General features: G+C 42.6%; 1 protein-coding gene across 9 annotated transcripts in view; it reads left to right on the top strand.

Moving 5' to 3' along the window:
- plekha7a (pleckstrin homology domain containing, family A member 7a) overlaps nt 1–20,309 on the top strand; it is a 287,077-nt gene that overhangs the window by 67,041 nt on the left and 199,727 nt on the right. Inside the window, exon 1 of one of the 9 annotated variants that reach the window (XM_041794820.1) lies at nt 14,854–15,705. The exons of the other annotated variants lie outside the window; for them this stretch is intronic. Within the exon in view, the coding sequence (XP_041650754.1) occupies nt 15,635–15,705 (71 nt within the window). The 5' untranslated portion in view covers nt 14,854–15,634. Of the gene's footprint in view, nt 1–14,853; nt 15,706–20,309 lie in introns of those variants that run through there. 9 annotated transcript variants of the gene reach the window in all.

The following is a 20,309-nucleotide window of genomic DNA, read 5'->3' as shown; positions in this document are numbered from 1 at the left end:
GATTGTACTCCAGGATTTTCCCATATTTTGCCACATTCAATTTACTCTCTAGGTTTACAAGCCTTCCAGGACTAGCTGCAGAGAAGCATCCCCACAGATATGATGCTGCCGCCGTGCCTCACAGAGGGGATGGTGTGTTTCTGGGGATGTGCAGTGTTTGGTGTCTTGTCTGATGGTTAAAAAGCACCATTTTGATCTCATGAGACCAAAGAACTTTCTTCAGCTTGACCATGTAGTCTTCCACATGCCTTTTGGTGAACTCTAGTTTTCTTCAACCATGTTTTTCTCTTTGCCACTCTCCCATAAAGCTTTGACGGGTGAAGAACCGGGGCAACAGTTGTTGTAGACAGAGTCTCTCCCGTCTCATCTGCTGAAGCTTGTAACTCCTTCAGAGTAGTCACAGGTGTCTTGGTGGCCTCTCTCACTAGTCTCCTTCTTCCACGGTCACTAAGTTGGTAAGGATGGCCTGATCTAGGCAGATTCATACGTCTTGATGATGGATTTAAGTGGACTCTGGGGGATTTTGGAACTATTTTTTGTATCCATCCCCTGACTTAAACTTTTGTTAAGAATTTTCTCTAAATTGCCTGGGGTGTTCTTTTGTCTTCATGGTGTAATGGTAGCCAGGAATACTGATTAACCAGTGCTACAATCACTTTAGACAGATTCATGAATCGTAACTTAGTCTTGGCTGGCTAAATGATGTTGCACACACTGCAGTACTTCAAATATCACAGACAGATAAGTTTCCTCGTTTCCTTTTTAATATTTTCTCCCTGTTTGATTTGTTAAAGCAAAAATGTGCTTCAGGGCGCGGGAGTCTCTTCTTTACTTCTGTTGTTCAGCACTAAAGCAAGCCTTGCTAATCTTAAAAAGGCAGGCGATCAAATCCACTAAATCCAGATCTTCAGAAGAGAGTGTCATTTCTCTCCTCTTCCCTCTGAATCTGATCCAGCGTATTAAAGATTTCGGCTAATTGTGTTGTCGCATTGTGGCTCGTGCGATGGAGAGATGCGAGGCCTGGAGGCACGATGAAAGGAAGGAGCTCAGAGGAGGAGTATTAATAGTAGGACTGTGCCTCGTGAGTGTGTTTTTGTGCTTGTGTGAATGAAGATTGAAGAATCTGGATCAAAAAGATCCCCTGGGATACAGACACACTCACGCTTACACACATAAACACAGCTTATTGCGTCATTCCAGCGAGTGAAGCTTCTCCAGAGACGGAGAGCACGTTGTTGAATTATATGAGGCGGATAATAGTCTCCATCGGAGGAGTGTGTCCATATTTCTCAGTTAAAACACACGTACCTCCCTCAGAATCACACATGCTCATACAGATCCCTCTTATGAAGCCTCTCTATGGACTCATGAACACACATTAGTTTGATTCTTTCTGATCTTCTGTCTGTTTTCATCTGGAGCTCGTGTTATTAGCTGATTCTCCCTCACTTCTGACCTACCGTGTGATTGATCAAGTGCTCATATGGAAACTAATACTGGGTCCCACCAGGCAGAGAGTGAAGACGGAGCAGTTGGAGGAAACCAGGGAGCCAGAGATGGAGCCAGTGTGTCTGATTTTACTACGAGAGAGAAAGTGTTAGCGTGGGAGAAGGAAAATTAGGCCAGAAAAACAACTTTTAGTGTGATTAGTTGTGTTAAATTTGCAGAAGATGAGCAAAATTACACCAAAATTAGTCCTAGTGTGGACTGCTCCTTAAAGAATACTGAAAGTCAACAACTACTCATTAAAATCCAAATTGCCTGTGCTTTTTCTTGGAGGTGTATGAGCTTGATTTCTGATTGCACTGTGTGGCTGCTAGAAATGTGGTTGGCTCTCGGCATTTCAGGGTGGGGCTTAGTGATAGATCACCAACAGCAAAAAAGTCATGCTAAATAAACCCTGAATGCACACGGCAGAGACAGAGACAGGTGGCCATTTTCCAGAAAGTTTACTGCTCTGATGGACGGCTTTTTAAAGGGTTCTTTTTTTTTGGTGGTGGTTTCAGACATAACAGCGAATCTTTGAGGTGAAATGTCAGGTTCTGAAGGTTTTCACTTCCACAGCAGAGAGAGAGAGCTCCAGAGTCGGACATGAAAGCCAGAAATATCAACCCCTGTGTAAAATCAATGGTATTGATCAGAAACTAGCTTTATTATGTTTTATGTTTGTGCTGTCAGGAGCGGCGTGCACACAGAGACTGAAAACTGAAAGGGTGCCGGTGAGCGTTGTTTTTAGAGGTTTTCAGTAATATGGGCTCAGATGTGACCTTGACAGGCTAAAGGAGGTGGAGGTGTGAGAGGAAGATGTGTGTGTTTGTGTGTGAGTTTACAGGCGAGTTGCTATGGAGGGGCCGTGGCTGTAAAAGCCTGATAAGCCAAACCAGAGAGCCAATCGCACTGCTGCCATCTCACCCACTGACATAATGATTCAACACAGCTGTCACCTGTCTGCAAGACGACTGCTGAGAGTGTGCTGTATGTTTATACACTGTAAGCTTAGATTGTGAGTCACTTCTGTTTGATCAAGTACTTAGATGAATATAAATGTTAATAATTCTCTGTATTTACCTTAGGGTCTGCATATGGCTGGGCAATATAGACCAAACTCATATATCTGTATCCTCTAGCTGAAGGATTAATAGATGATTGTAGCAGTACAAGAGACAACAACTTTGATATGATTCTAGTAGAAATCAAACCATAATGAAACCTGTCTGATACCATGGCAACAAAAATAGAAGTCCCAGACAGCTAATATTTTGTAATTGTTCCTTTGTAATGATCAAACCCCCCCACCACTATCTAAATTGTACAAAAACACTGGCAACATTTCCATTTATTAGGGCTGGATCACCAACCTACAGACGACTTCATTTTCCTGTCTGAAGAACAGCTAACTTGGGGCTTTAACATGCTCAAAAACTCACAAAACTTAACAGAAAATTTGATATATTTTTGTATCTTGGTGAACTTGTGCAAGTCTATCAAGCAGGGGCCCCAGAGGGACCCCAAATAAAGGGTAGTGGACTGGGTATGAGCTATATGCATGAAAATTGGTACACATATGTATCATTATGAGAGGGAATAAACTCTCTTGGGGCCATCCTCTAAAATTTTCAGGAAGTGCACTGCAAACAGCTAAAGGTCACATTTTGGCGTTTTTGGGTGATTCACAAATTTCATATTTTAACAAACTGATCCAAGGGATTTCATCTGATTGACTCAAGATTTTTTTTTGCTTATACTAGACAGCCTGGAGATCTAAAGTTGTGCAATCTGTTGAGTTTTCACCATCGGATGGGCCGTGACTGGAGTCCGAACTTTAACTTTTTTTTGGTACATTTTATGCAGTGAAAAAACACCAATAATGCCTTAATGCATTTTAATGCTAATGTCAATCATCACCAAACTTCACAGAGATGATCACACATTGATCCTGAATACATTCATACAACAATATCATTACTTTGTCACAGCGCCCCCTTCTGGCAATTGAACATTTCCATCTATGATGTTTTGAATTTCTTCTCGAAATGTTAAGGGAAACTACAGGCGCACCATTCTACCTAGGCTTATGATTTTTGGTCTGCATGTGGATCATCATAAGACCTACAAGAAAAAAAAGCCTCTTGGACCCCTGCCCAAAACCCAACAGGAAGTCAACTAGCTCAATTTTAAAATAAGAGGTTTTTGATGGTCCTAAATTACTTTAACCTATTATACCTTTAGTATTCACAATATTCTGTGATCCTTTTTCTTGCAAGACAACAGTATCAGACTGAATGCACCTTCATGCAAACATCTCATCATAGCGCCCCCTATTGGCAACTGGACATGACACAAACAGGTCATATCTTCATATCCTCTTATTTTGCTTAACCGATGGAGCTCTGATTTTGAAAGAAAGGCCTTAATAACACAGATATGTTTCATTAAAGGATGTCTCACGGGCGATAGCGAGGATTTCAATATCTCGCCAATTTGACAGGAAGTATGTGCAACTCTTATATTTTACATGTAGCATCAAGGTCTGCCCCTTTACATTTTCAAAGGTTAATTTCTTCAGTTTGATGTGGCACCCCTACTGGAAACAGGAAGTGACACAATTGGGCCATTTCTTTTTTAGGTGAGGAATTAGTTCTCACACCGTTTCACAGGAAGATGACAGCAGGAATAGGAAAAGGAAGTAGGTGAGTTTGGTATGGAATGAGGTTTTCCCTAAACTATACCTGGATCTGTAATCAATGGTTTACTTTTAGATAAATAACCTGATTAGAGATCAGTTAATGAACATACACTCTGCCCTTTTGCTCCTTTGACACACACAATGATAGACAAACACACACTCTCTATGGTGTTGGAGTGCTCATCCAGGACAGATGTCTCTTCTTTTTTGAGAAATCACTCCCATGAAGGCCTGACACATGATAAAATGGTGTATTATTGGAGAAACTGAGTGTGTAGCAGATGTTTGTCATGTTTGTGCATAGTCTGAGAAGGCAGTCAGTCCACCTGCCTCTCCAAACAGGGCAAGTAAAGACAGAGGAGGATGGAGAAAAAGGAAGCAGCAAAGGTCCCCTGTGTTTTCCCAGCGTGGTTAGATTGTGCTGGAATTAAATTTCACAACAAAAACAAACAGCGGGACACAGACAGGCCGGCCTCCTTCCCTCCCACCTCTCTCTGCTGTTCTCTTCATCCCCAACAATCTCTCCTTCCCCACCGTCTTCTCCTCTTTCCCTCCCTCTTTTTCATCTCGTCCCCTCCCTGATTTTTGCTCTCAGCCAAGTGTTTTCTTCTCTGAACCCTCCCCTGCTTTCTGTGATCTCATCAAAGCAGAGACCTGATGTAAGAAACCAATTACTCAACAGATGATGCTGCTCTTTCAGACTGTGAGTAATCCTGTTGTTTGAAGCTGCATGTCATCAGAGGTCGTTCAACAGAGTCATTATTTTGCAAAAATGCCAGATTTTGCAGGCTGAAACCAGATCTATGTGGTCCTGTGATTGATTGGCAGCCAGTTCAAGGTGTACCCCTCCTCTCAACCAATGACAGCTGGGATCAGCTCCAGCCCCCTGCAACCCTGATATTACAGTATTGATTGATAATAGAAGGATGGAAAAGTCATTGCCCAGTGAAACATTGCAGTGGAAACTATCTTTGCTTTGGGAGTAGATCACAGTAACTTTTCAGCAATGCCAGAGCAAAATGATGACAGATCATCCCCCTGAATGGAGATGTGATTGAAGCAGAGAAGAAAGGGTAGGGCAGGGCCAGTTGACAGCGGACAGTCTGAGGCAGAGCAGCATGACTCTGCCTCCAACATGACTGTCAGTTAGTCAGCTAGAACTCTTTTGAACTACATGGTGGTAACATTTCAACCTACTCTACTGCAGTCCACTGTGATTGACTCTTCAGCTGACAGCGCTGACAGCAACCTGGCAGGAGAGACACTCAGTGGTGTGCTGGGATGTTACAACTGAGTTAAAGTAGGGTGCACTCTTTCTAGCCTTTTTCAAACTTGCACAAAGAACCATTGATGATTTCCCACTGAGTTTAAGATGAGCTGCAGGCATAAATGCAAGTGGTTAGATTTTTCACCCCAGATTTATCTGGACATCTCTCAGCCCCATGCAAAGAAAAAAAGAATTCTTCTGAACAAATATTTCTGCAGATATTTACAACTGCCATATTTATCAGCCTTAAATTTCTGTAAAAATGTCCAATTATACCTTACAGTATCGGTGGTTATGCATGGTCCCACACACTCAAGGAGGCCCACTGTGAGCCCTGACTTTTAGATAAGGCCCAAATGTGAGACAGCTACCAGACTGTCTACTTCCCCACTCCTCTCTTAGCTCCACCTGAACAGGCCTCCATTTGAACAGGAAAAAATAGGTGTTTGTTACCTTAACAAAAGGTGTGCATGCATAGGTATCAGCTAGAATAAGTTTGGATATATCGGTGTTTTGGATATTTGCATAAATCCATTATCGTGCATCGCTGAAGTAAATGGTTAATAATTCCTAGTTTTTTCAACGACAAAGACAGAAAAGGTATAATCACACAATTAAAAAAACTTGAATGGATCAACATTTGGATCCGATTCTGGCATGAATAATGTCGAATATATATAATTTAGTTTGCTGCCTATTTCTGCTACTGAAAAGCCACCCTACAGGGCATTTTACCATGGTTTACCAAAGAAAGGGCACCCTGAAGAGCACATTACCATTTTTACCACTGGGAAAGGCATCCTAGAGGGTGCTTGGTCACATTTTTACCTATGGAAGGGAACCCTAGAGGGCATTATACAGTGTTTTTAACACGGGAAAGCATCCTAGAACGCATTGACCATGTTTTCACCAATGTAAAGACACCCTAGAGGGCATTTACCAGGGTTTTTTCAATGGATTAGCACCTTAGAGGGCACTTTACTATGGTTTTACCAATGGAAGGGCATCCTAAAGGGCACTTTACCATGTCTTTATTACTGGAAGGGCATCCTAGAGTGCACTTCACCATGTTTTTAGCAACGCTCTACCACTGGAAGGGCATCCTGGAGGGAACTTCACCATGGTTCATTTCAGTGGATGACACCCTAGAGCAGTGGTTCCCAAAATTAGGACTCCCAGGGGGTTCTCTACAGTGAAGGAGGTAGCTTTCAAAAAAACAAAAAGAAATTTAATATGATTTAAAATCATACATTTTGTTCATTATTATTAAATATTTTGTTAAAATGAGTCCAATTTAGAATAGAAATATAGTTACCGAGTGATAGTTGTGCTTAAATGTAAGTAAAGATATAAAACTACCTAAAAAGCAAGTTGCTTTCGACAACATCTTGTGCTCTATCCCCCTCAAGAGAAGGTGGGGGTCCCCAGTCTCTGATGCTATTATTCCGGGGGTCATGAGCTGAGAAGTTTGGGCTGAGAACCCCTGCCCTAGAGGATACTTTTACATGTTACTACTGGAAAGGCACCCCAAGGGCACTTTGCAATTTTTAAACTGCCAAAAAGCCACCTACAGCGCACTTTACCTAGTTTTTACCACTGGAAGGGCGTCCTGAAGGGCACATTACCATGTTTAAACTGCCTGAAAGCCACCTACAGGGCACTTTACCATGTTTTTACCACTGGAAGGCCATCATAGAGAGCACTTTGCCATATTTTAACCAAATGGAGGGGAAACCCACAGAGGACTATACCATGTTTCATTTCAATGGATGGCACTTTGCCATGTTTAAACCGCCCAAAGACTACCTACAGGGCACTTTACCATGTTTTTACCACTAGAAGGGCATCAAAAATAGCACTTCACTATATTGTTTTTTTCAGCAGAAGGGCATGCTGCCAACAATACATTTACCATCTTTAGATGACTGAATGGACACTTAGGAGGAAACTTTGTCACATTTGATCAACTGTTAGGGCACCTTGTGTTCCTTTTCATGTTTTATCTACAACAGGTGCATCTAAGAGGGCACTTCTGCAGCAGTTTTGCAAACATTGTGGAACCTGGGGGCAATATGCGTCTATATATAAGCAGTTGGGGATTTGGTGCCCTGACAGTACTCAGGACATGAACTGGCACCTCCCTAGCACATATATCCAATTTGGTTCAACTTTGAGTTGGACTGGAGAGACGCTGACTCCTAACCCAAGTCTGAAGACTGAGCTACTGCCCATACTGTTAGAGGAGTTCATTGTGCTGCTGAAAAAAAGAAAAAAAGAAAAAGAAAGATGATGGGTGTTGGCAAAAGTCCAACCATCACTTTAACCTCTGTCAGGTTGGGGTTTTGTGAAATATCTAAAGTAAAATTTAGCAAGACATGCTTGTCCATCCCCTTTTACTGGATTCATTTATCTCCACCAGGACAGACACTTACCAGAACCGTCTGATGACTTGAGATTAAATTTTGTCCCGTGGACGCCTTGACCAGACGTGACCATGTATTCCCATTCCCATGTATTCCCATGTTTTTCTATGGATGAATGGAAAGTGATTCTTGCAAATGTCAGTGCCACAGGCGTGTAAAACGAGCCGCTGCTCTCATTAGGCGGAGGGATTTCACTTCATACGGGACACTGATGCAAGACGATTGTAAGAGCACCACAGCGGGCTGTCAGACGTCATAAATGACTGAGTATACAGTGAAAGAGACAAACCATGAATTCGTTTCAAGTTTCTGCATGATTTATAACTTTAAGCACAGATTATAAAGGTTGTGAGGTGAAAATCCCTTTAGTGATTGCAGAAAGAAAACAAATATTTGTGCACTAATCCAGGTGCTGCATTCTTTGTGCTTTTCTAGCCACAACCTCCCTGCGCAAACTCTCTTTATATCAGATTACATGTCTGGACTTTGACCTGCAGTGAGTGAAGCTGTCACTTTGCCAGCTCCGTGCCTCTGTCGCCAGCCGTTCCCCAGGTGCAGCTGAGCCGTCCTTGCAGCGGGGTCACATCGGTGCTCTGATTAGTGGGGCACTGGAGTAGACCGACTCAGAGGAGAGGCAGAACACAGCTCGGTTTATGTGCACAGAGGTGACCTCTCACCTGCAGGCTTCATGTGCTGACTGGGAGGTTTGGAGTCAGGCTGTGAATAACCTACTGCTGACTAAAACACACTGTCTGTGTCTGCTTTTAGCTCTGCTCTATATTTATCTTTTTAATTTCCTGGCTTCTCATTTCATTTGAGCTCTCTAATTGTTCTGTTGTGTCTAATTTCTCTGCCTTTTCCAGTCAGGGCTTTGTTTACATGGGCTCAATAATGTGACTGTTGAAAATATTGACTTTAATTTGCCTCTCAGGCTGAACAATAACAGCATCATGATATTATGCATCATAGTGTTGTATTTTTTAACATTGCAAGTATTGATTTTTATTAGGATATGGAAAATGCATACAAAATCCTTTATAAGGCTGATGTTAAAGTGCACGAACTGTTGAGATTCATTAAAGCATAAGCTGAGTGATCAATACAAACAAATGTCAAACTTGATCAAACCTGGGATGTAAACTGTTAATTAATATCTGATTAGATGCAAACATTGTTTGCATTTGACTGCTCTAATGTGAAGAAAACATTGAGAAAACAGTCAAATGGAGTACAGTTATTCAGCATGGGATCATGGCGTCATGGAATCAGTTCGCCATCATTTACGTTGCCGGCCTGGGATCGTCTTTGCAGGTTGGTTCTACCCTTCCCTATTGCACTTGCAGGCGTGGCCACACATGCTCAAAAGAGGGTTGCTTATGGAGACCTCCACAGTGCACTCGACTCATTAAGCAAGGATAGTCTCTGTACAATATCTACCCTATGTTCTGGTACAGAGAGTACTGTAAAGTGCGGTGGATCCACCTCTGACGTCATCCCAGCCCATTGGGACACAGGGGTATGTCTTCGCCCCTATGCTCTTCAGTACCTGTGTGGACTGGGTGATGGGGCAGGTAACAGGGGCAGTGAACTGTGGAGTGCCATTCGCAATGTCTTGTTTGCTGAGGATGCTGTGATTCTTGCAGAGACTAAAGATGTCCTTGAAGCATTGGGAAGGCACGTCTACTAGGCCAAAACAAAGATCCAGACATTTGGGGACCCTTTGGATACTGCCATTGAACCTGCACCTGCAAGGTGAGAGTGTGGAAGTTGTGGAGCAGTTCACCTATCTTGGCAGCATAATCCATCAATCCATGAACTGCAAGGCTAAGATCAAGTACAGACTTGGCCTTGCACATGAGGCGATGGGTTTGCTGGGCAAGACATTGTGGCGCTCACAGTATCTAAGCAATCAGATGAAAGCCAAAGTCTTGGTCCTCCTGGTCTTCCTGTACTCCTGTGAGGCCTGGATGTTGACTGATGGTCAGAGGTGTCTGCTGGACTCATTTGTGACAACTTCTTTTTATTTCTGGGTATCGTTGGAAAGGCCGGGTGTCTAATTGGATGTGCTTAAGGGAGCCGGTGCTCTTTCCCTGGGTCTGATCCAGTCCAATGCATTCTGTGTGCCTGAAACCTGGTGGGTTGGACCCATGGACTATAGACAGAATTAGACAAAGCCTGTGTGACGTCTGTTTACAAGAGATAGACTCAAGAAAGCTTCTGAAGTTAATCCATCTCGATATTGAAATCGCTGTCTCAACCGAACTTTGAATCAACCTAACAGCAGACGAGAGCCCGCCCACTGAGCTTGACTTCCTGTCAGCTCAGCTAGCACTAAAGCCGTCCTGGAGGTAGCTTCTGCCTGTCAAGCTATCAGTCAATCAAATAAGACGTGCCAATTGGTGTGCAGTGAGGTTTTTCCTAAATATAATCCAAATGATTGTGGTACAAAAAAATTCACCCCCTTACAGTGAGAGGACATGACAGCATAAGCTTCGTTTTTTGAACCAGGCTGTAAACCAGTTTATTTCTAGTGTAAAAAATAGCTTTTTAATAGGTGTTCAGACGGGCCTTCCAGTGTTCCTGCAGCCAGCCTCAAGTGGACACTCACCATATTGTAATTTTTTACACTTCCACATCGGCTTTATTTTTTAGAACCATGGTTGCTGCTTGGTTGGACCACACCTGTGATATATTTCAAATCTATCTAAAAAAACACCCCATATAAGGTGTTTGGGAAAGGTGTATGTAACCCAGGCTCAACAAGTATGACGTTAACCATCAGCTGAGCCAGTAAGTGAATCAAAATGTTGCCAAAGCCGGTTTGGAGAAGAGAAAAAACACATTTTCTTACAAGAAAATCTTTCAGTGCAGTTCTACAGATATTGCAAACAGTTTCAAATGAAGATGTGCATCTCAAGCAGTTTTAAAGCTGTTTCTTTTAACACCAGAAAACCCTTTTTTATTCTGAGCTAAAGGAAGGGCTGTTGAGTTAGTGTGAACACAGAGCTGAAAACAACAAATAACAGGGGGGATTGACATCACTCTCTTTTAGAAGTCTTTACTCCACAGTATATGGGATATTTTTTTCTTTGTTAATGTATTGGATATTTCCCAAAAGATTAAGTACAGTTACAAAAGGAAAGTCTACAATAAATGTTATGGTTTTGATAATAATATAATAGGATTAAAGACTTGCACAGAATAGATTAAGTAAAAGTGCATTTTAAAACCTGGATTGGTACTGATAAGTGCTGACAGCTTGTGTCTAATCTCTCTGAGTTGTTTTTCCAGTAGGAAATGTAATGAAGGTGTATCCATATTCTCTGCTGCTGTCCAACAGCACAGTGCTTGATATTCTTTACTGTGATTAAACAACCACATCTGACTCCATCGTACTGTGAATGACAAAGGAAAGGTGAAGGTGTTTACATGGACTTTGTCGGCTCTGCTTTCAGCTCTTTAATTACACAGTGATCACATTTTCTGTGTGCATGTAAACACGCTCTCTCTTAGCCTCTCTCCCTGAGTCAGTATGTTGACATGCACACCCACAAGGGTGCTTTCACATTAGGGACCTGTTTGTGAATATTTTTACATCTGATTAGATTTAAATAATGATTGTTTGGTTAAGTCAAGGAAAGACTGAGAAAACAATCATAAAGGCATACTATTAATATGATACAGGACTCTAGCAGCAGTCAAACAGTGTCTGCTAATTTCAGCAGTGCTAGCACCACCAGCTTTCAAGCCTCTTTGCCGGTTAATGTCCACAGAGCCTCAGTTACATGTGAGTGTAACCTGACAGCCTGAATACAACTGTATCCTCATGTTTTTACGTCAAAAGTAGTGCTTAACTGTGCTTTTTCTACTACATACCATAGCCGCATTTCCATCAGCTGGGTCAGTTTGATTGAGTACGGTTTGGTACTGTTCGGTACGCTAACCCCCAAAATAGTTTGTGGTTCTACAGAAATCTGTACCCTCACTTGATGGCTGATCTGTTGAAGCTATGCATGTGGCAGAGATGGGGGCTCAAGTCCGTGCACTTAAGATGCACACATCAGTGACTTGAGACTTGACTTTGACTCATGATTTGGGACTCGTGCAGAATCTTCCTCCCCTTCTGTTTGACAGTTCATGTGTCTTTTACGCAGCACCAATGGCTGCTCTCCTCTCCTCCTCGTCTTTTTTTCATGCTGCATAACAATGACCCACAACCGCAATGCTCACACACGCAAATATATCTGACAAATAACAAGAACGTTTAATCTCCAATGTCTCAGTGTCTGTCTCTGTCAGTGAAGTGTAACTCATGTCTCTGTAGTGTTTCATATGTACACAGAGAGGAGCTTTATTAAGAGGAGAGCTGATATTGATCATGTTGATGAGGGAAAAAGAGAAAGAGCATGTGTTTCATCTTATAGCAGAGGTACATATGATACAATACATTGCCAAAAGTATTCACTCACCCATCCAAATATTTGAAATCAGGTGTTCCAAGCACTACCATGCCCACAGGTGTATAATATCAAGCACCTAGGCATGCAGACTGTTTCTACAAACATTTGTGAAAGAATGGGTCGCTCTCAGGAGCTCAGTGAATTCCAGCGTGGTGCTGTGATAGGATGCCGCCTGTGCAACAAGTCCAGTCATGAAATTTCCTAAATATTTCACAGTCAACTGTCAGTGGTATTGTAACAAAGTGGAAGTGATTGGGAATGACAGCAACTCAGCCATGAAATGGTAGGCCACGTAAAATGATGGAGCGGGGTCAGTGGATGCTGAGGGGCATAGAGCGCAGAGGTCGCCAACTTTCTGCAGAGTCAGTCGATACAGACCTCCAAACTTCATGTGGCCTTCAGTTTAGCTCAAGAACAGAGCGTAGAGAGCTTCATGGAATGGGTTTCCATGGCCGAGCAGCTGCATCCAAGCCATACATCACCAAGTGAAATGCAAGCGGTGTAAAGCACGCCACCATTGGACTCTAGAGCAATGGAGACGCGTTCTCTGCAGTGACGAATCGCGCTTCTCCATCTGGCGCACCGATGGATGAGTCTGGGTTTGGAGAACGCTACTTGTCTGACTGCACTGTGCCAAGTGTAAAGTTTGGTGGAGGGGGGATTATGGTGTGGGGTTGTTTTTCAGGAGCTGGGCTTGGCCCCTTAGTTCCAGTGAAAGGAACTCTGAATGCTTCAGCATACCAAGAGGTTTTGGACAATTCCATGCTCCCAACTTTGTGGGAACAGTTTGGGGATGGCCCCTTCCTGTTCCAACATGACTGTGCACCAGTGCACAAAGCAAGGTCCATAAAGACATGGATGAGAGAGTTTGGTGTGGATGAACTTGACTGGCCTGCACAGAGTCCTGACTTTAACCCGATAGAACACCTTTGGGATGAATTAGAGTAGAGACTGAGAGCCAGGCCTTCTCGTTAAACATCAGTGAGTGAGCTCACAAATGTGCTTCCAGAGGAATGGTCAAAAATTCCCATAAACATACTCCTAAACCTTGTGGAAAGCCTTCCCAGAAGAGTTGAAGCTGTTATAGCTGCAATGGGTGTACTGACGTCATATTAAACCCTATGGATTAAGAATGGGATGTCAGTTAAGTTCATATGCAGGCGAGTCAAGGCAGGTGAGCAAATACTTTGGCAATATAGTGTACATTCACTAGTGATGTAACCTGGATACATCATCAGTGATGTTACCCGGAGTCCTCAAGTGTTTCAGGTCTTTCAAACATCATAAACTCTTGTCTGGGCGACCCAACCTGGGGTGATCGAGCCCCAGCTTGTGTCCAGGTAGCGCTACCCTACCCATGGATCCCCTCTCTTGATCCACAGCCACTGTGAGGCAACCTCAGCCACCTCAGTGACCCTTTGCCTCCTGGCACCTGTGATGCCCAGCATGTTGTAGGCCTTGCAGAGCATGTAAACCCTCGGCATCCCACCTCAGTGGGCTCACGTCCAGCTGTTGCGTTGGAACTCCTCCACCAGCCCAGCATATTTAGCCCTCTTCCTCTCTGGAGGTTGCTGAGATCGGAACCACGTCTGGTCTAAGTGGTGTTATGGCTACCTTTTATGGGAACTTCAGTTGCTTCCCCAAGTCAACTCTCAGCCCCTATGGAGGGCAAAGGAGGTGGTTCTGGCAGCAGCTGTTAGTTTTTCCCTGGCCCTGACAAAAGCGATGGTCTTCTTCACTGGGTGTAGGCGCTTGCTGTGGTTAACTCCACTGCAGATGGTGTTTGCTTTGACTCTCAACAAAAAGAATATCTTCTGGTTAGACACTCCTGGTTCCTTGTCATCCTCTGTGCAGCCTCTTTCCTTGTTACTTGTCCATCTCAATGTGAGCGACAGAGAGTGAAATAAGAATAGGGTGACAGGGGTTGAGCTGCATTGCACTCAGTCGCTCAGAGGCTGTGCAGGATACCATTAAAGGAATCTCTGTCACCAAAAGGACTTGAAGTTGCTTCACGTGTTTAGGAGGTTTTTGCAAGAACATGAATATGGTGTGCTTTGAGACTTCAGCTTCATTTTTGGTGTGCCTCAGGCAACAAAATGGTTAAAAAAACCTCTGATTTAGGTGTGAAATTTGGCTCTCTGTAATTTCAGTCACTCCAACATGTTCAAAAGCATGTCTAGTTTGAGTTGGACTACCATAGACATTTGACATCCTCCAACCGCATGTAAACGCTCCCTCTCTCTCTCCCTCATGCTCACACTTAAATTCACACACATATTCTCTCTCTTCTCAGTGTGTTTCCTGCCACATGAGCGTGTTGCAGGAAAAGGAATGTAGCTCCACTCTGTTTACCTCTTCCTCGTTTTCTCGCTCTCTCACTTCTAATAGATCCACTCTCTCTCTCTGCCACCTCCTTTCCCCCCCCTCTCTCTTTCTCTCTCTCTCTCTCTCTCTTTCTCTCTGCGAGTATGCTCAGTCATTCAGCTCCGTGCACCGCTGCCGTTTTGGAGAGCCGCTGGGAAGCCTGTGATTGGGGAAATTGAGCGCTCGTGTCGGAGCCAGCTTCCTGAGAGAGAAACTAGATCCAGGAAAGGGGCGAGTGGATTTTAATCCACTCTTGTCAAGAAGAGATGGATTTCTGGCACTTGTGAACTTTGGAGGGGATGTACTGCATGTGTAAGAGACATTAACAGCTCCTGTTTGGCATCAGGGGACGGATGTGTCTAAAATCCGCCGCTCATCTCCAACGCTGTCTGATGTGGATCTGCGTCTCAGAGGTGGGACATCCTTGAAGAGTGAGCCAAATCATTAAGATGGAAGGAGGAGACGAATGATTTAGGAGGCATAAGAAACAACTCAGCAAGGTGAACCTCAAAGACATCTGTTCTACCTGGCTACACCTGGGAAAATGACTCCCTTCAGAAAGGATTAAAGGAGTAACCTGTGATGTCAGACTTCACCCGGGGCGGTCGTCTGAGACTCTGCTGAGTAGTTGTGGTTTTGCCAGAGGGGGGGCGGCTCTGTTTCCAGGTGTGGAAACCACACCAGACTTGACTCACCTGACATCATCGCTCCTCTGTTTAGCTCGGCCCCTTAACTCATTTTCTCACCTTATCTCCCTCTCAGTAATCCCCACTCCCAAACCCACCACAGCACCTCTCTTTTTTCTCCCCATGGAGCCACTCGAGAGGTGAGAGAAGGGACACTGATTAATGTGACTCCCAGCAGCCTGGGTCTGACTCCCCGCTACTAGAAATAGAAAGAAGAAGAAGCAGCGTTCATCACAGAAAAAAGCACCATGTGGAATCAGTCTGGATACTGCAATCACATCCCTCACGCTGGATATCCCTTCTACCATGCACCCTGCAGGTACGCCATCACATCCCTGACATGTACCCAAACTCTGCCTCTGAGCGCGTGCAGTTACACAAACTTGTTAAGCTGCTTTTTCTTACTTTAAGCTCTTTGGGGGTTTTCTGCACAAGGACAAAATAGTCCATTTTTACCTTGTTTCAAAAGCTCTGCTCACTCCAATCAGGCTTGCTCTGTTGTTTTTGAATTTCTAAAAATCATTTTTTTGGGAGAGCCGTTGATCTGATTACTACTGTAAATACATCCTTGTTCATTGTGAGCTAATCCAAGGTGCTTTGAGTGTTTTCCAAACCAGAGATTGTGGCCAAACCAGTTTGTTAGGAATGCATGTTTGGCGCCTGAATATAACAGAGCCAGTAAACAGGTTCTGCCTGTGAAGAATAATTCAGGTGTGTGACTGTGTGGGTTTGTTGGTCAGTTTGACAGTTAAAGCTGTGAAAAATTAATTCTTTGATAATTTTATGACGGCACGTGTGTTTTTTAAAAACAGTAAAATCTCTGTTGCTTTAATGTCTGATAGCATAAAAAGCCCAGAAACTTTAAAAACAGCATATTTTTCATCAAATAGGTGAGCAGGAACAGAATGGTTCTAGTGGTGTAAGGATAATCCGATATGGATCTGTTAACCGATCTTGACTTAAGCGGTCCGAGTGCATCAGCCCTTGATCGGTAAAAATGCAGCATGAACTGGTCTTTGGACTGGTTTTAACATTAAAGAACGGATCACGAGGCTCTACTGTTTGTTTTCGTAGCCCATTCCACCATGCTCTGGCTCAGTGTCTGTAAACTCAAGCGACCCGTGGTGACCTTTTACCTTTAAACGAAAGTTCTGTTCGCTGTAGGTGCTCGCTAGGTAGCTGGATGTGTTTCACCGGTCATCGCCTAAACGTCTTTGAGTTCTGCACCTCAGGAAAAAGTCATGTGGACTTTATATGAAGGGGGGATAACTTTTGAAAAGTCTGCCCGTCTGTACGCTTTGAAGAAAAGCGATTAAGAACTGCAGCAGCTCATAAATCTCACCTGTTGAGACGGCGGAGCTAAAGTTTAGCTAAGATGCTAACACCAAACGTAGCACAACAGACCCGAACATCAACACACTTATTCAGGGGGTTTACAACCGTAACATGTTGTTGGGAGTGATTGATTTGGTGACATAATCAATACATCTGAGTCCACTGATATGATATTAAACAGAGAGGACTTCACTGAGCTGGAGATCAGCTGTTCTCCAGTGAATTAATTCATGAACGAAAACAATCAAGACCGGCAGATACACAGAGAAAGGAAATAACCATGTTTTTGCGACATGTGGACTGAATACTCACATAAAGAGGAATTATGAAAGGGAAAAAATTTAAAGAAAGCTGTTTTAGTTTGACTGTTTGGATATTATTTTAACCCCTTGTTCTCCTGTACTAGCAGACACGCAGAGCTCTGTCTATCCAAATGTCCTTGTGACTTTAAATTCGATTTAATTTGTGCTTCTTGAGAAAATCTGATATTAGGTTTGTACTGTTATTGGGATTAATAATGCTAAGGAAGTTGCAAGTACAGAAGGACGAACATGTACCAGTAATATTTAATATTTACCAAACAATGAATGTGCACATTTATACCAGCGTATAGAAACCCATGCGCTGTGGCCTGGCACGAGCACTGCCACACTCTGCTCGTGATGCTTGCATGTGCAAGCCAGCAAGTGCTGGTATCGTGATTTTCTAACACCTTGTGGTAATACCGTCTATCCCAGTAAAATATGGGGAGGGTGTGACACAATCTCAATTGGACTCACTGGTGAAATGTACATCCTTAATCCGGACAGTTACAGGTGTTTGCCTGCAGTTTTTGATGACTGAAAACAACTAATTGACCCATATTTAGGTGCCTATGATTTCTGTTTTAATCGCCAATGAGTTAAGACGGGCATTGATATTTGATGATTTTTTACTAGTGTCATATTAAAGTCTGTAATTCTGGTATCATGACAGCCCTAGTGACATTAAGTGCATTCAGCAGGTCTCTGAGCTGTTATCATTGTACCTGAAAATCCTCTACTGTCTAAATGTTGAGCTTATTAGCTGCTCTGTTTTTGAATAAATGATTCTAACCTGTTCTTGTACCAACACTGGATTAAAGAAGATTATATAAGATTTTCTGGTCCACTTCTATTACCCCTCCCTCCCCCAGTACTAGTGACATCATTACATTTATCACAAGGTTTCAGATGTGACCCAGTCTCAAATGAACACCATCAATCCTCATTCCCTGGGGGGAGAATAGACCCAAACCTACGCCTCTGTTTCTGTCCCACACTGTAATAGTCTCTAACCTCTAAAGAGTGCTGGAGCCGAACCACCAGATTCACTACCAGTTATTCTGAAATCCCTGTGTGGCTGCACGTAATGAGGACAGAGTTTAAAACTGAAGAGCGTGATAAATGGCGAACATAAAACATGCTTACTGCACTCCTGTGTTCGACTGTATGTGGGCAAAAACATGACAAAAGCTCTGCTGTCATTTCTTTATCCATGCTAACCGGAGCTGTGTTTGTGCACCAGCAGCAGGATTGGTAGGGGTGGTCTGCACTGGAGGGGAGAGGGATTTAGCTGATGAGTGAGTCATACCTCAGACCGTTGGGCAGGTCAATGACCTGTCAGATCAGCTAGCTCATGACAGAGAGAGCGAGGGAACAGGAATCCAGGAAATTGCCCTGAGCTCCAAAACAAGCTAACCACCGCTACTCACTCCCACTCCAGTCTCTTCTGGTGAAGTGTTCTGACTCACACGCTGAATGCTCCACCTGTAGACCAATCATCTCATGGTTTCAAGGCAAATTTGACATTTTTATGCATAAGAAATTCACTGTTTGATATGCTTAATATGCTGCTAGCTGCAGGGGCTTAACTATTCACTGAGAGGTGTATTTCCTCCCATTGTAGAGTAACAGTGTTTGTTAAATCTGTCTGTAGCTTGATCAGGCCATTTGATTGGACTACTCTCCTTGTCCTGGTGGTAAAGTTTATTTTTTCTTCTTCTGTGAAGTCTTATGGCAGTGGCCATGCATTTTCCTTGCATTACAACCTTGCAGTAGCATTAACATTTACAGTTTCTAAGGCCTTTTGAGCTTATGCAACCCTGAAATTTATTCCAGGGTAACCTACCTAGAAAATTTCCTGACTTCAGCGGGGTAAACATTTTGGGCCAGATATCCCCATTCTGATCATATTCAGCAAAGGCCTGATGGTCTGATGCTTCAAAAGATTATTTCGCTCTCAGTGTAGTGTCTAATTCTTCCCTGATAATGTCCATGAAGTCCAGAAACCATCGCCATGCATATAAACACTTGAACATTTTTTTATCCCTGCAGACATTTTGATTAGTCCCACTCTTTCTCTGCTCTTTCTACTTCTGCACAGACACCACCTCTTCAGTTTTTCCATACTTCTCACAGCTCTGCCAATTGACAGCTGCTCTCAGCTCTGATTGGATTCACCTCCATGATCCTACAGTGTTCAAGCACAGGGCGAGAATCGATTTAAAACAGCAGCATGACTGACACTGCTGTGGGAGGTGGCTCCTTTCAGCCAGTTACTATGGATCCTATCTCAAACCCATCATACATGTGCGTGAATATTTTCAAGTCCTTCAGCTGACAAAACATAAAAATGTGCTGTTTGTTTGTAAATGTTGATACCCAAGGACGTATCCAGGGGGTCGCCAAGAGTGGCCATGACCATCTAAGCACAACTGAGATCAAGGCTCTATAAGCAAACCACTCATGTGATCACTGATTTAAACCTTTGTATGCACCAGTTTTAAAGATACTGAGTTGTGATTTAAAAAAAAATATTGCTTTATGTGATGTACTGTTGTAGCTTCTGTTTCACTTTTAATTGTTTACATTTTATTTTTAAATGTTAGTATTGCATGTTTTTACATTTACCTGCCCAGGGAGCAACGATGTAAATTAGCATTATACCTAATTCTTGCACAATAGTTATGTTGTCCATGGCCTTGCTGAATAAATTAAACTTAACTTAACTTAACTAGACTTAACTAGACTTAAGTAGACAGAACTAAACATAAATTAGCTTTTGTTTAAGTTAGCTTAAGTTTTAATTTAGTTGAGTTTAGTTTGAATTAAACGTAACTTTAATTTGATCTGGTTTAGTTGAGTTTAGTTTAAACAACCTAATTTTAGTTAAGATGTTTAGATTCAGTTTAATTTGATTTAGTTGGAATTAAGTCTAATTTCATTTAAGTTTAGTTTGGTTTTGTTTACTCAACCCAAGTTAGGTGGAGTTAGTTTAAGTCAGGTTTAGTTTGTTTGTTTTTTTGTTGTTAAGTTTAAAATCATTACAACTTTAGTTTAGTTTGATTTAGTTAAGTTTACTTTACTCAACTTAACTTTGGCTGAAGTTAGGTTAAGTTAGTTTAAGCCAGGTTTAGTTTGTTTGATTTTGTGTAGTTAATTTAATTTATACCTTACTTTTGTTGAGTTTAGTTTGATTTAGTTGAGTTTAGTTAATTCATCTTAACTTTAGTTAGGTTAAGTAAGTTGAAGTTAGGTTTAGTTTCATTTTAATTATGTTAAGCTTAAG

Source organism: Cheilinus undulatus, linkage group 9 (genome assembly GCF_018320785.1).
Source record: "Cheilinus undulatus linkage group 9, ASM1832078v1, whole genome shotgun sequence".
NCBI classification, from domain to species: domain Eukaryota; kingdom Metazoa; phylum Chordata; class Actinopteri; order Labriformes; family Labridae; genus Cheilinus; species Cheilinus undulatus.
Note: the sequence above shows the minus strand (reverse complement) of the source record. Positions and strands in the feature narration are given on the sequence as shown.